The sequence below is a fragment of the Cajanus cajan genome, chromosome 6 (assembly GCF_000230855.2).
Source record: "Cajanus cajan strain Asha chromosome 6, NIPB_CcT2T_4, whole genome shotgun sequence".
NCBI classification, from domain to species: domain Eukaryota; kingdom Viridiplantae; phylum Streptophyta; class Magnoliopsida; order Fabales; family Fabaceae; genus Cajanus; species Cajanus cajan.
This window is the reverse complement of record NC_138522.1, coordinates 13,714,955-13,734,986: the sequence shown is the minus strand read 5'-3', so window position 1 is coordinate 13,734,986 and position 20,032 is coordinate 13,714,955. Positions and strand designations below refer to the sequence as shown.

At 33.8% G+C, this 20,032-nt stretch overlaps 2 protein-coding genes and 1 pseudogene across 2 annotated transcripts; all 3 read right to left on the bottom strand.

Annotated features, from left to right (window-relative positions):
- Positions 1–847: 847 nt before the first annotated feature.
- On the bottom strand, positions 848–2,780 carry LOC145958569 (uncharacterized; annotated as a pseudogene).
- A 550-nt stretch (positions 2,781–3,330) lies between these two features.
- Positions 3,331–3,774, bottom strand: LOC145958568 (uncharacterized). Its single transcript, XM_083076075.1, has one exon. It carries the CDS (start codon positions 3,772–3,774, stop codon positions 3,331–3,333), a length of 444 nt encoding a protein of 147 aa, XP_082932201.1.
- Positions 3,775–18,484: 14,710 nt separating this feature from the next.
- On the bottom strand, positions 18,485–19,249 carry LOC109813326 (putative mitochondrial protein AtMg00810). The gene has a single exon (XM_020377485.1). It carries the CDS (start codon positions 19,247–19,249, stop codon positions 18,485–18,487), a length of 765 nt encoding a protein of 254 aa, XP_020233074.1.
- Between the last annotated feature and the right edge of the window lie 783 nt (positions 19,250–20,032).

Here is a 20,032-nt window from a genome sequence, read left to right as displayed (position 1 = left end):
AAATATTTAAAATAAAATAATTTAAAAAGATCAAGGCTATAAACACCAAAAAAAAAAAAAAAGAGAGACAACGTTGCTATTTATTAACTTATTGTAATTGGAAATTAGTTTATAATAATAGTTTTTCTGTCTTACAATGATTGCAGTTTAAAATTTTTATGCATAGATAAAAAAAATTATAATAAATGTATCACTTTTTTTTATATATAATTTTACAAAATAACTCATTCTATTAATAAATAAGTAATGGTTGAATAATTTATTAAAAGATAAGTTAGGAAAAAGTTAATTAACATTACATTGAAATTTAAAAATATCATTTATTTAAGGATATTTTTCAAAATGCTAAAATTACAATCATTATGAGATGAAATGAACATTTTATAAGGGGAAGGGAGTTAAGAGTTAAATGAAATTTTAAAGTTTAAGGGATAGTAACAACCCTTTTGACCTATATCCTAGTTCTTTCCATACCTTTAACCTTTTAGAGCATGTTTGGGAAAGTTTTTTTTCCTTTCTTCTTTTAGCTGTTTTTGAAAGAAAAGGTTGTTTGCAAAATAAAAATTAGTTATTTGCAACAACTTAAATTTATAAATAGTTTTTTTTTTCTTTTTGAAAAATAAGTTGTTTTGTTTAATATGAAAATTTGAAGCTTTTGATTTTTTTTAAACATTTTTTTTTGTTCTTATAACTGATTTACTACATAAAAGTTAATTTTTGTTGTATCTAAACGAAATCAAACATCTCAAAATCACCTTTCAACAAATTTACCCAAATAAAATTCATTCCGATTACATATAATTAATTATTAAAATAATTTACTTTTTACATTTTTCCTAAACATGTTATAAAAGAATTTTACTATAACTACTAGGGTTAACCAGTGGTTGGGTGAGAATGGGTTAGGTTAGTTAAAAGCATAAGGACTTAGATTCGATATTTTTTGCGACCATTTTTATAATCTTTCCTATTTTTACCAGAAAAAAAAATGAATTTCACAATGCATTTTCTACATCTACCAACCAAATAGTCTTGACCACTAAATACCTAGATTAACTATCACAACTTTTTAATTTAATTAATAATCACAATTTCAAACTTTAGGTGACAATTGTGTTAAATATTCTAATTAAAAAACTTTATCACTTATAATAATTTTATTATAAACCCTAGAAGATACCTCTCATATAGAAAATAAATGGTTTCATCTCAGCTTTCCTCTATATATATCTAGTTTTACATCTATTATTTATATTTAAGTGAAAAATCACATCAAAATAAATGTAAAACACCTAATTATTATTTTCACTAACACACATGAATGCCTGATTAAAGAGTTTTCGAAAAAGCTCTTAGAGCATTTACACATTTACTTTAAATGGGTTTCACTATGTCACGTCACAAATAAGTAATTCATACTATATTTTTATAATTTTTGCTCTAATGGGGATTGCTTATAAGCACTTTCACTTTTTTACAACTCATACTACACTTTTTGACAACTCACACTACACTTTTTGATAAATTTTTAAAAATTAATTATTATGGATAATATATAAATATGAATGACAAACAAAAGAAATTACATAATAAAAAAATACGATAATAAAAAGAAATTACATAATAAAAAGAACTACAAAAAATTACAACAAAATTAAATATAAAAACTAAGAAATTGCATAATACTATAAATGCAAGATAAATTATTTATAACAATAAATACACACTAATTTTCGTTATTATGATGTCTAAAACATTCTCAAATATGTTCCACCAAGTCATGTTGTAGTTGTCGGTGTTGCTGTCTATCACGAAGATGTGTCCTCCTTTGCAAGTATGTTGCAGTAAAAATAGGATGAGGACCAATAGATACATCGGTAGTCGAGACTTCATTATCACCATTATCATAATCAAAATTATATTGTATGTGGGTCTCTCATCTTCAACTATCATGTTATGTAATATGATACATGCATACATGATATTCTTTAATGTATCAACACGCCAAGCAAGTGTTGGTCCACGCACAATTGCAAATCGAGATTGCAATACTTCAAATGCTCGCTCTACATCTTTTCTTGCTGATTCTTGTTGTTCGGCAAATAATTTCCTTTTTTCTCCTTGTGGTATAGGGATGGTCTTCACAAATGTAACCCACTCTAGATAAATACCATCAGCAAGATAATAACCCATATTATATTGGGTTTTATTCACTATGTATTGTACAGTAGGAGCTTATCCTGACAAAACGTCACTAAACACATTCGAAGTATTCAACACATTAATGTCATTATTTGAACCTTCTGTGCCAAAAAAGCATGCCAAATCCACAAGTCTTGTGAAGCTACAACTTCAAGCATAATTGTAGGTTTGTCGTGATCACCTTGACAAAATTGTCCTTTTCAAGCAACTGGACAATTTTTTCATTCCCAATGCATACAATCAATAGACCCTAACATACCTAGAAAGCCACATGCATTCCCTATTTGAAGTAGTCGTTCAACATCTTCATTGTTAGGCCTCCTAAGCTATATTCAACTCTGAATATGTTGCACACCGGATACAAATCTCTCTAAGCATTCCACAATAGTGCTTTCACCAATTCGAATGTAATCATCTGTATTATCAGCACTTGATCCATATGCTAATATACGAATTGCAGTTGTGCATTTTTGTAATGGTGAAAGACCCTTCTTTTGAGTTGCATCAACCCTCATCTGGAAATAATCATCATAATGACCAAGGGCTTCTACAATTCTAAGGAACACGTGCCTTTGCATTCAAAATCTTCGTCGAAATTGAGCATTTGTGTAAATTGAATTCTCAGAGAAGTAATCATTGAACAATCGATTGTGCCCTTCTTCACGACATCGATCAATCATCATTCTTTTTTTTCCTTCAACGAGTAATGTTGTCAGATTGTTGTTGCATCTCAAGTGCTATTATCATTATTTGTTCGTCGGTGTTGTCTTCAAGTTCCTCATCTATAACTTGCTCAAACAAAGCATCAAAGTCTCTGTCGGAATCCATTTTGTGGAAAACTAAAGTGTCAACTTTGGGAGAGAATAGGGAGCAACAAATAGATTTTGAGAAAAATAAGACAAGTAGGTTTTGATAATGAGATGCAACAAATGTGTATCAATTATATAGTGTCATAAAAAATGGCTAGTTATAACGGCTAGTTTGCAACGGTTAATTTCATAAGCATAAATGAGAAATAAAGTTATAACAAATTAAATTCAATTACAATAAAACCAGTCTAATTTGCGATAATTAAAATTACAATAATATTTATTCTCCTAATTTGCGCCTAATAAAATTACAAGCCAATTAGTAATCTTTGAGTTGCTTCTCAGTCATCTCAGATGTGTCCTTCATGAGAATGTCATACATTACACTAAAGTTAGCCGCCTCTTTCGCTTCAACCAATTTCTTTACTGCAACACTTCTTTCTAACATTGCTTTTGTCATATTATCCAACTTTTTTTTATCGGAAGATGTTTTGTCAACCTTTGCGTTACTCTTTCTTTTCGCTGCCTTTTGTCCTATTGGATGAGACATTGGTGTTGTTGGGTCATATTCTTCACAATCATTGGTTGCGTCTGTGTTAAAAAACGTTGAGTATTGCCCAAATTTAGAGATCTTTGATCTTTTAGAAGAGCTCTCCATTGATTCAGATTTCCATTTTGGCTCATCTCTTAATAATAGCCATGCATGCTCAAAATTGAATTTATCACCTACATCTTGTGAGTAAATTTTATATGCATTTGCCATGATGTATTTTTTCTAAGTTGCCACTTTATTTTGATCACGAGCTTGTTTATAACATCTGATAAATAATTGAATTGCTTTATTGATTCGAAACCAATGACTTTTTAACTGAACTGGATTCCTTTATGGAAATTGATTACGATTGTTGTTGTAATTCTCTTTGATTCTTATCTAGAAACTATTTCCAATTTGATCAACTCCCACAATTGGATCCTTCGAAATGTTGAGCCATGATTGAATAAGTAGATTATCCTCTTCGACAGAAAAGCTAACACGTGATTTTTTTCTAAGTAGATATTTTTTTTCCTTGATGTCCTCCTACATCAAGTGTGATGTTCTCTAGCCCAACTTGAGACTCAAATATTGAACCATTTGGTGATTTTGTTTCCCGATCTAATGACTCCACAACTTTTTCGAAAAACATTGAAGGCCTATAAAACATATTGGGATTGATTGGTAGTGGTGGTGGATACATAAAAAAATGGGGATTTGGAGAATTATCATTGGTAGAGTGTGGTGGTGGTGGGTATATGAAAAAATGAGGATTTTTGAGAATTTTCACCGAAAGGGGGTGGAGGTGGTGGTTGGTTTTGTAAATAATTAAAATAACTTTAAAAATTATATTAATTGGGATCCATGTGCTAGAACACAAAAACAATTATAGATGAATAACAATAAAAGAGAATTTTTTTAAAGTGAACAATGAATGTGAATAGTGAATGTGAATAATAAACCTGAATAGTAATTCAATTTATAGACACCGGTAATGCTACTCAACATTCAATTTTATCTCAATGTCTCTTTTTTTCTTCCAACGTCTCTCAACGTCTATTTTTTTGTCTCAATGTCTCTCTTTTTTCCCCAACATCTTTCAACGTCTATTTCTCCCAACGTCTCTTCAAGCCTTCTTTCTTTCTCTTTCTCTCATTCTCTCTCGTTCTCTCTTTCTCTCAACGTCTCTATTTCTCTCTCGTTCTCGGGGCACAATGGGTCATGGGTGGTGGGTGTTGGGTGTGTCGGATTCAAACCACGGAGGGTGGTGGCTGGTGTGGGTGGCTGTTAGCGTGGGTGGTGGGTGTGTCGGATTCAAGTCGCGGAGGGTGGTGGTTGGTGTGGGTGGTTGTCGGTGTGGGTGGTTGTGGGTGGTGGGCGTTGTTGGAAAATCTTAAATTTCTAGAGATTCCGAGATATCCGAGATATCCGAGATATCCGATTTAAGTTATTTGGAATTATTTGATTTATCTTTTGAGTTATTTTGTTTCAGATTAGATAAGATAGTTTTTTGATAAGTTTTGATTTGATAAGATATTTTATTATCTTCTTGTTAGTTCAGTACGTTGTAAAATGGCTATTTAAAGGCCATCTCTTATTCAATAAAAAATACAGTGAGTTGCTACGTTCACCCACAACATTAGTATTACCTCGTCTCTCTTATTTTTTTTCTACAAATTGGTATCAGAGCTTTATGCTCTGAGTGCCGAGTGTGAGAGGAAAACAGTGTGCGCCTGTGAAGGGGAGGAAAGAAGAAAGAGAGAGTAATGGCGAAGGTTGTTAATGGAATGACCGTACCACAACTGTCAAAGAAAACCAATTATGATAATTGGTGTTTACAGATGAAGACCCTGTTGGGTTCCCAAAGTCTATGGGATATAGTGGAGAAGGGGTTTCAAGAACCCGAGGAGGACGAAGACCAATCTGTGGCTCAGATTGCCACATTGGAAAAGACACGAGTGAAAGACAAATCGGCTTTGTATTTTTTATACAATGTCGTGGATGAGTCAGGCTTCGAGAAGATTGCAAACGCTGCATCTTCAAAGGAAGCATGAAAAATCTTGGACGTTGTGCACAGAGGTAACCACCGTGTCAGACAGATCCGACTTCAAACTCTCCGAGGAGAGTTTGAGTGTTTGAAGATGGAGGATAAGGAACAAGTATCCGAGTACATAACTCGGGTGGAGAAGTTGGCTAACCAACTCGGAAGGAATGGGGAGTCAATGCCAGCAAGTAGAATTGTGGAGAAAATCTTGAGATCATTAACAGATGATTTCGAGAGTATCGCATGCGTAATTGAGGAGTCAAAGGACTTGTCAGTCCTCTCAGTGGAAGAGCTCGCTGGGTCACTCGAAGCCCACGAACAAAGGAGGAGGAAGATGAAGAATACATTTGATCAAGCATTACAGGCGCAACTTAATTTGAATGAAACTCGGAACACCCAGGGCCGAACATTAGGAGGCAAAGGACGAGGTGATCATGGAGGACGAGGCAAAAGACGAGGTGATCATGGAGGTGATCAAGGACGAGGTAGAGGACGAGGTGATCATGGAGGTGGACAAGGACGAGGTGATCGTAGCCAAGGAAGTCAGCCGAGGTCCGAGGTGGAATGTTATAAGTGTGGCAAACTCGGCCACTACGCAAAAGAATGCAGATCGGCAAATTGCTACAACTGTGGCAATTACGGTCACATAGCAAAGTATTGCCGAGCTAAAAGCCGAAGTGAAGAGAAAGAGAAGAATCTTCTCACAGAAGAAGAGGACGAGGAAGCAAGAATTTTGATGATGACGCAGAGCTCGGAGACCAAGTTACGTCCGAGTTGTGCCTCCGAGGATGAGCTAAACTTGAGTTGCGTGGAGAGATCAGTAGTTGAGCTTCCAAGCTCAGATGAGAAGTCAGAAGCCGAGCTTGATTCGAGTTGCTTAAACAACTCGGTCTGGTATTTGGCACTGGGGCGAGCAATCATATGTGTGGAGAAGAGAGTTTCTTCAACGAACTCATCAAGGTGAAGGCTGGATTCGTGTCTTTTGGAGATGATTCCAAGGTTGCGGTAAAAGAGCATGGAACCATCAAGTTTATGCAGAAGGATGGACGAGTTGGAGAAATAAGAAATGTCTACTACGTTCCCGAACTTAAGAGCAACATCTTAAGCATGGGGCAGATGATGGAGAAAGGCAACTCGGTTCTGATGAAGGATCGAGTGCTTTATTTGAAGGACAAACATGATCGTTTAATAGCCCGAGTAGAGATGAAAAAGAATCGGATGTATAAACTGGAGCTGAATGTCGTAACCGGGATCACGACGGGATAACGCTAACATTTTTATATTCAATGGAGCCGCCACCAATATTTTATTTCAAGGGAAAAACATTGGAAAACCCTTTAAAAGATAATCTTTAAAATTAAAGTTGGGTTCGGGAGTCGATTACGTGTAGGGAAGGTATTAGCACCCTACAACGCCCGTAAAAACAGTACCTTTAACTAATTGCGCAAAATTATATAAATTTATAAATATTTATTTTATTCCTCGAAAATGTGTATACATACATATATCTTTTTTTTTTTAATATGAGAGATGTTTCTTTTGTATTTTTTTATTTAAAAAAAATCATGAGGATTTAGGTTAGCAAATGGTTAATCAATAAACCCTTCCAATAACATGAAAGATAGAATTGTTATTCGATCCATGTTATTGACTTTTATTTGTTGATACTAAAATATGTTTAAAGTGTAGGACAATGAATAAGTATTATATTAACTTTTATGATTTACATGATATTAAAGGGTAGAAGTTCTACTCAATTAATATCATTAACCATAAAAATAAATGTACATAAGAAAAATTATGTTTATATTTTTATTTAAAGAAATAGATTTTGCACAAGGATCCAAGTTAGCAAATGGCTAATCAATAAATCCCTCCAATAACGATAAAAATAGAAATGCTATTTAATTAACGTTATTGGTTGCAACAGATCTTTACTCTTTAGAAAGAAATTTCATATATGAGAGTTTAAGCTAGCAAATGACTAGTCATTAAACCCCAGGACCTAATAATGTTAAAGATAAAAATGTTATTCAATTAACATTATTATTGGTCGTATATTAAATATTTTTTTTAAATAATAATCTTAAAGGCAACAAATCGTATTCACTATATACAAACAATAAGCAAAAATAAATAAACAAACAAACAAAAATAAAATAATAATAATAATAAATAAATAAATAAAAGAAAAATTAAGAGAAGAAACAATACCAAATGAGTTGAATCTTTGAATATGATGATCAAGAAGGTACTTTTTGGCTACCTTTCACACTACAGAGGTGTCTCACAGATTTTAAGAAATACAAAAGAGAGGGGGAAGAGAGAGAAAAAAATTTCGAGCTCTGAAGAGTACTGGACGAAATTTTTCAGCCCCCGGAGAAATGAGCCCCAGCTGTCTATTTATAGACTTCGGGAAGGGGTCCAGAACGGCCCGTTCCAAAATCGGAACGGCCGTTCTGGACATGGCCGTTGTGTGAAAAATTCGTATACTGGAACGGCCCGTTTTGAAATCAGAACGCCCCGTTCCAGCATTGAGAATAACACCCAATTTTTTAGACCGGAACAGCCATGGAACGACCCGTTCCAGATGTAGGAACGGCCCGTTCCGTTTTAGGAACGGCCGTTCCAATATTGGAACGACCCGTTCCAAATTAGGGTTTTTGGCCTTTTTGGAGCCTTGGAACGGCCCGTTCTGGACCTTGGAACGGCCCGTTCCGATTCTGGAACGGCCCGTTCCGGGCCCAAAAAAAAAATACTTAATTTGTGCTTTTGGGTCCTCTAAAGTCCTGTCTTCTTGTCGGCATGTTTCGGGAGCTCCTTCCCTTCATAGTAGATGTCTATTTCATCACTTTTGTGAGTCCGGATAAAATTGATTATTCACACTGAACATCCTTCAAAATAAGTGCTTGAAGCTGGACGTGAAGGATGAAGCCATGAAGTGGCATTTTCGTTTTGGGCATTTGAACTTTGGAGGTTTGGCCGAGCTATCAAGGAAGGAGTTGGTGCACGGACTACGTGGTGTTGAGTTTGACAAGAAGTTTTGTGAAGCATGTGTACTCGGAAAGCATACAAGAACAAGTTTTCCGAACTCGTCCGAGTACAAAGTAAAGGAGCAACTTGGCCTGATACACACTGACTTGTGTGGACCAATCTCTCCTGCATCCTTCAGTGGTAAGAAATATTTCATCTCTTTCATAGATGATTTCTCTCGAAAGACCTGGGTATATTTCTTGCAAGAAAAATCAAAGGCATTTGAAGCTTTTAAAAAGTTTAAAGTCATGGTGGAGAAAGAGACTAACAAGCAAATTAAAGCTTTGAGGTCGGACAGAGGTGGAGAATTCACATCGGCAGAGTTTATGGAATACTGTGAAGAGCAAGGTATAAAACATTTTCTCACAGCTCCATATTCACCACAACAAAATGGAGTAGCTGAAAGAAAGAATCGGACTATTCTTGATATGGTCCGAGCTATGCTTAAAGGGAAGGATATGCCTGAGAAGTTTTGGGCAGAGGCAGTGCAGTGTGCTATATATATACAGAACAGGTGCCCACATTCAAAATTGGATGATGTGACACCTCAAGAAGCATGGAGTGGACAAAAACCGAGTATACATCACTTCAAGATCTTCGGAAGCCTTGCTTACGGTCATGTTCCAGCTCAGCTCAGAACGAAGCTTGATGATAGGAGCAAGAAGTATATCTTGATCGGGTATGATGAAAAGGCAAAAGCCTACAAATTGTACAACCCTGTTACAGGAAAAATTCTGGTAAGTCGAGATGTCCAGGTAGATGAGGAAAGCGAGTGGAGCTGGAGTAACTCTGAAGAGACTTCGGGGAGCTCGAACTCTGAGAGGGAGAGATCGGAGATAATAGGGAGAAGCTCGGATAGGACCAATGAGCATTCCGAGGAAGATGATGAACCTGAGCAGCTTAGAACTCGGAGCTTGCAAGACATCTACAACTCCACTGACGAGTTACATGTAGTATGTCTATTGACAGGAACAGAAGACATAAAATTTGAAGAGGCAGTACTTGATGAGAGATGGAAGAAAGAAATGGATGAGGAGATCGAATCAATTGGGAAGAGTGAGATGGGAAGCAAAGCTGAGCTAGTTGAGGAGTTTAAAGAAGTGATGAAGAGGGAGTTTGAGATGACCGATTTGGGCATCATGAAGTATTTTCTGGGTTTAGAGGTGGATCAAAGAACAACGGGTACTTTTGTGTCCCAAAAGAGGCATCGGCCACCGTGGCGTCGGGGGTGCTGGACGTCGTGTGGCTCGCGAGGCCATGGTACGCGGAGGAGTATCGCGCTCTGGTGGAAGAGGCATCAAAATGAAAAAATTTAAGCTTATGGGGGAGTTTTGTTGGAAAATCTTAAATTTCTAGAGATTCCGAGATATCCGAGATATCCGAGATATCCGAGATATCCGATTTAAGTTATCTGGAATTATTTGATTTATCTTTTGAGTTATTTTGTTTCAGATTAGATAAGATAGTTTTTTGATAAGTTTTGATTTGATAAGATATTTTATTATCTTCTTGTTAGTTCAGTACGTTGTAAAATGGCTATTTAAAGGCCATCTCTTATTCAATAAAAAATACAGTGAGTTGCTACGTTCACCCACAACATTAGTATTACCTCGTCTCTCTTATTTTTTTCTACAGGCGTGTCAGATTCGAGCCACGGAGGGTGATGGGTGTTGGCGATGGCTGTTAGTGTGGGTGGTTGTGGGTGGCGGGGAGGTCGGATTCTAGTCGCGGAGGGGTGGTGGGTGGTGTGGGTGTGGGTGGTGGTTGTCCGTGTGGATGTGGTTGTGGGTGGGTGGCTGGTAGCCGTGGCTGGTGGTTGTGGTTGTGGTGGTGGTCGTGGCTGTCTGTGTGGCTATTTTTTCTCTGATTTTTTCTTGTTGTTCCAGTATGGAAGGGAGATGTTTCTCCAACCAATCACAACACTCCATGTGAAAGATCCATGCACCTAAGCACCGTTGCTTCAGTAAGGGACGAAGCTAAAAAAATTTCTCCTTCGTGTGCCACATAAGCCTACTCCAATGAACATTTCTTGTTAGATATGATGCTTACAAATAAGAAACTGGTTAAGAAACCTTCATTAAAGGTGTTCTTAGAATAGAAAATCATCCCATAAAGTAATTTAACCATCACTATTATTAATTATACCCCTTGTTTAAAAACTTCCATCAATTAATAAAAGACTATAAAATATCACTTTCTATAATAAATATCGTTATAAATTACTTATTTTATAAAGATAAGAGAAAAATTAATAAATAAATAAAAAATAATAATTTTATAAAATTAATCTTCTTTATTAAAATAATGCAACACAAAACAAGTTTTCTATATAATATCATTAAAAATATAAATAAAAAGTAATAAATACTATGTTAAAAAATTAATATAATACTTATTTTTTTCTTCTGATGTGATACAAAAGAGGGAGAGGGAGTAACAAACTAGAATGTTAATTTCTTTCAACCTTTTTGGCTGTCCCCTTGACCCTAGCAAATCTGAATATTAACTGCATGCATTCATAATACATGTACCTATTAGTGTGAAATGAGTTACTAGTTTACAATTCACATCATAGGTGGGTTTATATAGCTTCTCCTGCTATTATAAATTGCTACAACCTACAAGCAAGCAACCTGTAATTGTCCAATTGCACTCAACAGGACTTTCTGACATAAGCACATAGGGGCCAAACATGAATGGATCCAAGTTTGAGGACCACTACTGACACCATATATAGTGATGTATCAAACAGACAAATCACTCTTGCAACAACCACTTTCTTGGGTTCAATAAATAGATAATGTTAATTCAAAGTTTATTTTGGAGGTGGTGCATGACCAACATTGACCTCGTAGTCTTCTACCATAAAATACACATGAAACCTAACATATTACTATTATGTATAAACTCAACATGAACTATTTGAATCTTATAATAATATGGTATAACATATTAGTATTACATATAAACTCAACAACAAATATTTGAATCTTATAATAATGGTCCAACTTGTCCACCATACTCATGGGCTCTATTATTTAATACTATGTCCATTTTGGAGTCTGTGATAGGTACTTGGAGCATCCCTGCATTGAATTTATTTGCTCCCCTTGCTTGCCAAGGATTTTCACACAGATTAATATTTTTTTTTACTACTCCCCGTATTAATTTATAAGAAAACTTCAAAATGAAAAAGTAAATATATAATGTCTTGAAAATATAAAAACACATTAAATACTTGGTATACAAATAAAGATACAATACAAAGTTATAAAAGATTTTTTTTATAGAATTTTTCAATTGAAAATAAAGAGTTTTTATCGATATTTAAAAAAAAAAAATACTTATAATTTGTATTGAAATAGACTCGAAGCAAGGTTGATGAGAAATATTGTAAATAAAATTTGAATGAATTCTTTTGGTAATAGAATGGGGTTGGTAGTTATTCGACTACTAATTTATTTAAAACTAGTTGGGAACTTTACAACCAAACTACATAAACTATTTGTGTGATCCAGAGGAAGACATGGATTGTAGGGACCTCAGGTGCTTGAATATTGTCATGATTTTGGTAAACTTTTGTCCATATCGCATAAGTTATAGACTGAAAGCTAATAAATTAAAAGTATAAGTGTCTAACATATTAAACTTTCAAAAAAACCACTTAACATTTTCTTTATTGTAAAAGTAAATTAAATAAATAGTATCAATTTTTTTTATTGTTTTAACTCGAGTCTTTAAAATTCAAGTTACAATTCTCAACATTACCTTGCTATTATTTTGCGTACTTGAAAACAGGGCCACACATTGGTGTGCCTTAATTTTGAAGTATGTGGGACATTGCAGAAAGATCTAAGAATATGTTTGGAGTAGGTGGTTGGTTATATGATAATAAACGTTCAAGGCAAGTCGGAATAACTTTTTTTTACTTCACATATGATATTATTTTATTATTTTCACCTTTAAAAAGACTGTTTTGAATGTTTCATTATGTTTTTTATTTTTTATTTATTTTAAAACTGATTTGCAATATATTTCATAGAAACTATTTTTTAAGAAATAGAGAAGAATAAATCTTATTTGTTAACACTATTTTGGAAACAAAATTCTTTATTATTAAGTCATGTTGAGTATTCATATTAGAGATAGCACAATTCGTGCTAGGTACACTGCCTTGTCCAGCTTCAACCGATCCTCTTCATGAAGCTTGGAAAAGATGTAACAAAATGGTGATGTCTTGGCTCACACGCTCCATGACGCCTTCAATTAAACAATCGGTGATGTGGATGGATACTACTTTTAACATATGGACCGATCTTCTTGAACGTTTCTCGCATGGTGACAAGTTCCGAATTGCTGATTTGCAAGAGAAATTTCAAAATTGCAAGCAAGGCGATTCTACAGTGTCACAATACTATACTCGTCTTAAGGTTTTGTGGAAAGAGCTTTCAATATATCACATTGTTCTAGTTTGTACGTGTTCTACTCCATGTAATTGTGGTTTAATCTCAAAAATTCAGAAAGAACGTGATGATGATTGCGTTATCAAGTTTCTTCGCGGCCTCAACGATGGGTTTTCTCAGGTTCGTTCCCAAGTCATGCTCATGGAACCCATGCCTAATCTTGTGAAAACCTTCTCCTTAGTTCTTCAACAAGAACGTGAATTCATTGGTTCTTTCTCCAATATTTTACAAGAATTTGTTGCTAATGTGAATTTTTAAGATAATTCTCACAACAGCTCTTTCCCAAATCGTGGTGGTTTTTCTAATTCTGAGGAAGAGGTCGTTTCAATAAATCTTCTGGACGAAATAACAAGTATTGTGATAATTGCCAAAGGACCAATCATACATCTAAGAATTGCTGGATTAAGCATGGACTTCCACCAGGTTATAAAAATAACAAAAAATTTGTTGGTCCTTCTAAACCTTCTGCCAGCATTGTTGTTGCTGAACCTTCTATCGTCTCTAATTCTTTTGCTCTAGAGGTAAATAAGTTAGGTGCTCCTTTTGGTTTCTCAAAGGAACAATATCAAGCCATAATTGCTTTGCTACAATAGTCACAAAAACCCTCCCTTCCAGGGCCAAGTGGTCATCAATGTACTATCAATCCATTAGGTTCTGTACCTTCCTCTTCTACTTGGATATTGGATAATGGTGCTACTGACCACATTTTCCCCTTTAAATCTACCTTTACCACTCTTACACCAATTTCTCTTATCTCGATTCGATTTCCCAATCAACAATTTGTTACTACTAAATTTTCTGGCACATTTGTTTTAGGAAATCTTATTCTTCATAACACTCTCTTTGTTCTTGACTTTTCTGTTCAATTAATTTCTATTCCAAAATTAAGTAATTCTAATGATTGTCTTGTTATTTTCTATAAAAACCATTCTGTTATTGTGTAGACAACTACCTTCTAGATGATTGGAGTAGCTAAAAAGTATCAAGGCCTGTTTCATCTCTTAGGAAATAACAACTTGAATGTAAATAATTCACGTATTCTTTCTTATCAATCTTTATTACAACATACTGCTCTTGTTAATAATACAAATATTTGTACTTTGTGGCACATGAAATTCGGTCATCCCTCTAATAAAATTCTACAAGTTTTACCTTCTCAATATTATGATATTTCTTTTAATCTCGTGGATGCTTGTGATGCCTGCTCTTTTGCTAAACAAAAGAAATTACCCTACTCGACTAGTACTAGTAGAACCACGTCCTTTTTTGAATTAATTCATACTGATATTTGGGGTCCCATTGCTATCACTTCTATTGAAGGCTACAAATATTTTTTAACAATAGTTGATGATTATAGCAGATTCACTTGGATTCTTTTTCTTAAAAACAAAAGTGATGTCAAAACCATTAATCTTCCAAACTTCATTATACTAACTAAAAACCAGTTTTCATGCAAACTAAAAAGATTACGATCTGATAATAGAAAAGAGTTCTTCATAAGTGATTTGTATAATGTGAAAGGTATTTTTCACGAAACTTCTTGTATTGAGACCCCCAACAAAATGGCATTGTTGAGAGGAAACATCAAAACCTTCTCAATGTTTGTAGAGCCTTGTTGTTTCAAGCTAAAGTTCCTAATAATTTTTGGTCTCATGCTCTCAAACTTGCTGTTTATATTATTAACAGATTACCTACCCCTTTTCTCAATCATAAATCTCCTTATGAACTAGTTCACTCAATTAAACCTAATTTATCTACACTTAAAGTGTTTGGATGTCTATCATATGCTAGTTCACTCACTTCAGGCAGAACCAAACTTGCTCCTAGAAGCCTAAAATGTATTTTTCTTGGTTATAAACCTGGAACTAAAGGTTATGTTTTGTATGACTTACATTCTAAGTCCATTTTTACTTCCAGAAATGTTGTAGTTCATGAGAACATATTTCCTTATCATACTTCACAGTCAGATACTTCTCAAATTCCTATTGATCATACACATTCTACAACTGACATCATTCTTTTTTATTTCCCATCTACTTTGCCAATTCCACCTGCCACAACTGTTGCAAATAATGATAATGGTTCTAATGTTGTTAATGATTCTATTGCTTCTAATGATAATCAAAATACTCAAATTGCTATTCCTCCTAACAGAGTATCTCAATTAAAAACAAGCCTCGATACTTGCATCAATACTATTGTGGTGCAGCCTTTGCATCTCAATCTCATTCTACTCCTTATCCTATGCATTTATTCCTTTCTTATGATAAATGTTCACTTGATCATGTTTCTTTTTGTCACAACATTTCTGCACAAGTTGAACCTAAATCATTCTATCTCTAATAATTCACGTGTCATTTAGTAGAAAATTAAAGACTAATATTTTCTTGATAAAAAAATTTATCATCACTCATATTTTTTTATCCATGATCATGATTTACTTGATATCTTAAACTACCAATCAAGAATTTATATATACTCATGGGACATTGTTTTGATTGGTTAAACATTATTTTACATAAATAAAAATCAAACTTGGAATCATTAGATTGATTTCCTATATTTCAAGACAGATCTTATAATTACTAGATCAAGAGAATTGATCTATCACCACTCGTATAAATTAACTGATACAAAATTGTTCCAATTTAATTAATTAATTCTCTTTTGTTTAAATCCTATTATATAATTGGGTTAATTAAAAATAAAAAATTATCTCTAAAAAAAACGTATCATCTAAACAACATATTTTAAAGATGAATACAAGAGTTTCCTGATGCATGTTGAAATATGCTAATTAAGGTTTTCTTGGTTAAGTTTGCTTGATGTGAACATATCATACCATGCATTATTTTGTTATAATAAAATCCAAAGAAAAAATTCTTCTAACATTAAAGACAAACATGCTTAAGAACCTAATAAAAAGAAAATATAAATTTGACTCGGGAAATTAGAACTAGAATTAAAATTTTTTTAAATCATGTTATATTGATATGCATTAAATATTTATCAACTTTATTAATAATATAAAATATTTATTATTGAATTAATCTTATGTTAACACAAGTTGATTTGAATTTTTTTCACACTATCATATGTAAGATAGCATGTTAATATTGTTCCACGTGTTACTTCAACAATTATTCCCGTTATTCAATTTTTTCGTCTTCTGCGTTGTTTGTCGTGTTGTGAACTCAATGGAGTTATATTTTGTATGCTACCTAGCTAGTAGCTAGTGTCTCCTACTAGTACTAGCTGCTCTTAATTAAAACATAAATGATATGCAACATTATTATTATTATTATTATTATTTTTTACATAAATCATTTTCGTAGCTTCAAGTGTAACAACATTTGGTTATTAAAATTCAAAGATCTAAAACTAAAAATAAATAAGTTTTTAAAGGTTCTAACAATTCTTATAAGAAATTGAAAATTTTGATTTTAAGTAGCAGTATAAATATAAAAATGTAATAACACTACTTTGATTTTTGAGTTAAAAATCTTGTAAACATAATTGGAATTTTTTTTTTGGTAAAGTAAAAGTTTATCATAATTGCATTTAACCCCTTTTAATAAAGGCGCGCATTAAAAAAATGCAGAACTGTAATTATTAATTAAATCTTAATTATTAAGATTTTAACAACTTTAAAACTCAGGGTCTGCTCGAAAAAAGTGTGAAAATTAAAATATTTTAACAAAAATTAATTATTGTTATAATCGAAATAACTTTTTATTTGGAGAAATTTACTGAAAAGAAATTTTTAACATATTTAATTTCATTTAAATACAATAAAGAAATCAGCTTTCATGTAGTAAGTGAACTTAAGAAAAAAAGTTATTTAAAATTAATCATAAGCTTCAAATTTTTAAACTGTTTTTTTTTTTAAGAAAAAAAAGAAGTTGTTTATGAGTTTTAGTTAATTTTTCAAACAATTGACTTATTTTACAGGCGGTTTTTTCTTCATCAAAACAGCTGAAATCAGATTTGAGCATTTTTGCTTGAGAGAGCTCTTGAGTGCTTCTCTCTTTGGTTCTTCTCCAAAATTGATCATCTTTGTGGCAAATTTACCTTCAGCTTATCAATCTATTTCAGATTGTGACGTTGCTTTTTATATTCTCATCTTTTCCATGCTAAAATTTTCTTATTTTTTCATCGAGATCTACAATGGTGATTATTCGAATCCATTCCGGTCCTCCGGATAGCTCCGTTCTTTGCAAATCGAGTTAGAAATGCAGCATATTGTCATGAGAGCTTAGTTTCGGAGTGAGATTGCATTGGAATTGATAATTGGAGAATATCCGAAAGAAGTTAGAAATTCTTAAATTTTATATGTACTTTAATTCTTTGTGTGTTTTATTGTTTAGTTGAATGATTCTTACTTGTCTTATTGATGTTCAAAATCTACTAGTGCATGGATGACGTCAATCATCACTATTTAATTAAAACTAGATGAAAATGGGAAATTCTAGATTCAAGAATTGGAGAGATAATTTTAATAATAAAAATGGAGAAATGGGTGAGATAAAGAATTAATTTTTATAATATTTAAATGATATTTTAGGATTAGGTTTTGCACACTTAGTTTTTATCCGTCTAATTTATTTAATTGTATTTATCGAGTTTTCTTTGAAAGTTAATTAATGTAAGGTATCATTTATTCCTTTTTAAGATACGTAGATGTATCTAATTGAATTAATCTTTATTATTGTGATAGTTATTTTTAATTATATATATTACTTTCTTTGTTAATTCAAGTGATTTTTGTGTTAAAAAATAGGAGGCTAATTTTATTAATATACAAGAGCAAATACAAAAAATATTGGTGTCCAGTACGTCTAATAATTTTACACTAATACAACACACTCAGTTATTTACTCACACACACTCTTCACAATACTATTTATATTTTGGTGACACACACACTCAATATATATTCCTCACTTCTCGCAAATACACTCACGTCACTCTCACTCACTACTTACTGTGTTTCTTTTTCACTATGCACATAAGCATGATCACTATCCTATATATAGTTTCCTAATGTCAGTTTGGAAGCTTGCTGGAAGCTCTAGATATTTCTTCATAATTAATGACTCTAGATATTTCTAATTGCTTAAAAATATAGCTTTCTAGTTATTTCTATTTGTCAGGCGGTGATGAAGGAATAATCTAGAATAATAATTGATATTTTAACACTCCCCCTCAATTATTATTTTCTCTTATTGCGGACCTGGTTGTCATGCCAAGCTCTTTTCTGAAATTTTCAAATTTCGCAGCACTAAGTCCCTTTGTGAATATATTTGCAACTTGGCCTTCGGTATTGATATACTTCATCTCAATGTCTCCTTGCAATACCTTTTTTCGAACAAAATGATAGTGCACCTCCACATGCTTGGTTCTAGCATGAAACACTGGATTCTCTGCCAAATGTATTCCGACTGATTGTCACAATGTAGCGTAACTGGATAGTCAATCGGTTGACGTAAGTCTTGTAATAGCTAAGCCACGAACATTCTTGAGCTGCCATAGCTGACGCTCTATACTCCACTTCCGTGCTAGAAAAAGACACCGTTGATTGTCTCTTACTGCACCGAGATATAGCTTCGGATCCCATAGTAAACATGTATCCGGTCGTCGAACGCCGAGTGTCATGGTCACCGGTATAGTCAGCATCGCAATATCCTGTAACTTCACATGGTGCTCCTTTCTTGTAGAAGATGCCATAGTCAATGGTATTCTTGACATACTTTAGTATTCGCCGTGCAGCTTCCAATTGTGGCTTCTTCGGGTTCTGCATGAATCGACTTACTACTCCTACCACATAAGCTATGTCGGGTCGTGTCAATGTCAAGTAGATCAAACTTCCTACTACTTGCCTGTACATTGTAGCATCCTTCAAATCTCGTCCTTCTACTGAGCAAAGCTTAGTATTAACTTCTGTTGGTGTCGAGGTTGGCTTGCAATCAAGCATACCATATCTCTTCAACAATTCTTGGGCATATTTTTGTTGACATAGAAATATTCCGTCTTTTCTTCTTTCAACTTCAAGTCCTAAAAAATGCTTCAATTCCCCAAGTTCTTTCATCTGGAAGCGTACTGATAGATTACTCTTTATTTGATGAACCTCTTTTTTATCATCTCCAATGATAATGAGATCATCCATGTAGAGTAGCACTATGGCCAACTTACCCTTTTGTTCTTTCACGAATAAACTTGAATCTGCTGGTGATGGCGTATCCATTTTGCACCAAGAATTCAGCAATCATCCTATACCATGCTCTAGGGGCTTGCTTTAAACCATACAAAGCTTTCTTCAATTTGCACACATAAGTTGGATGACCTGTGCTCTCAAATCCCCTTGGTTGCTCCATGTATATCTCTCGGTCTAGTTCTCCGTGCAGAAACGCATTTTTAACATCTATTTGCCAGAGCTTCCATGATTTGCTTGCTGCCAGTGCTAACAATACACGTACTGTAGTTATCTTGGCAATTGGGTTGAACGTCTCATCATAGTCTAGTCCATACTTTTGTGAAAAACCTCGAGCCACCAGTCAAGCCTTGTATCTCTCTATCGTCCCATCTGGACGGGTCTTCACCTTGTATACCCACTTACATGAAATGGGTTGCACACTGGATGGTCTTGGCACTAACTCCCATGTTTCATTTTGTTTCAACGCCTTGATCTCTTCTTCCATCGCATATCTCCACTCTTTATGTTGAGATGCTTCCTCATAGTTGTTTGGTTCCTTAATTTAATTGTCTTATACTAATGCTGCATTCGCATATTTTGGATTTGGCTTTCGAGTCCTTGTTGATCTCCTTTGCTAAGGTTTAGGAACCTCCTCCTCTAATTCCTCCATCTAACTAGGTCTCTCGTCCTCTGTAAACCTAGTATAAATACCTTTCTTCCAAGGGCTTTTCTCTTTCTCTGGAGATCTTGCTGTAG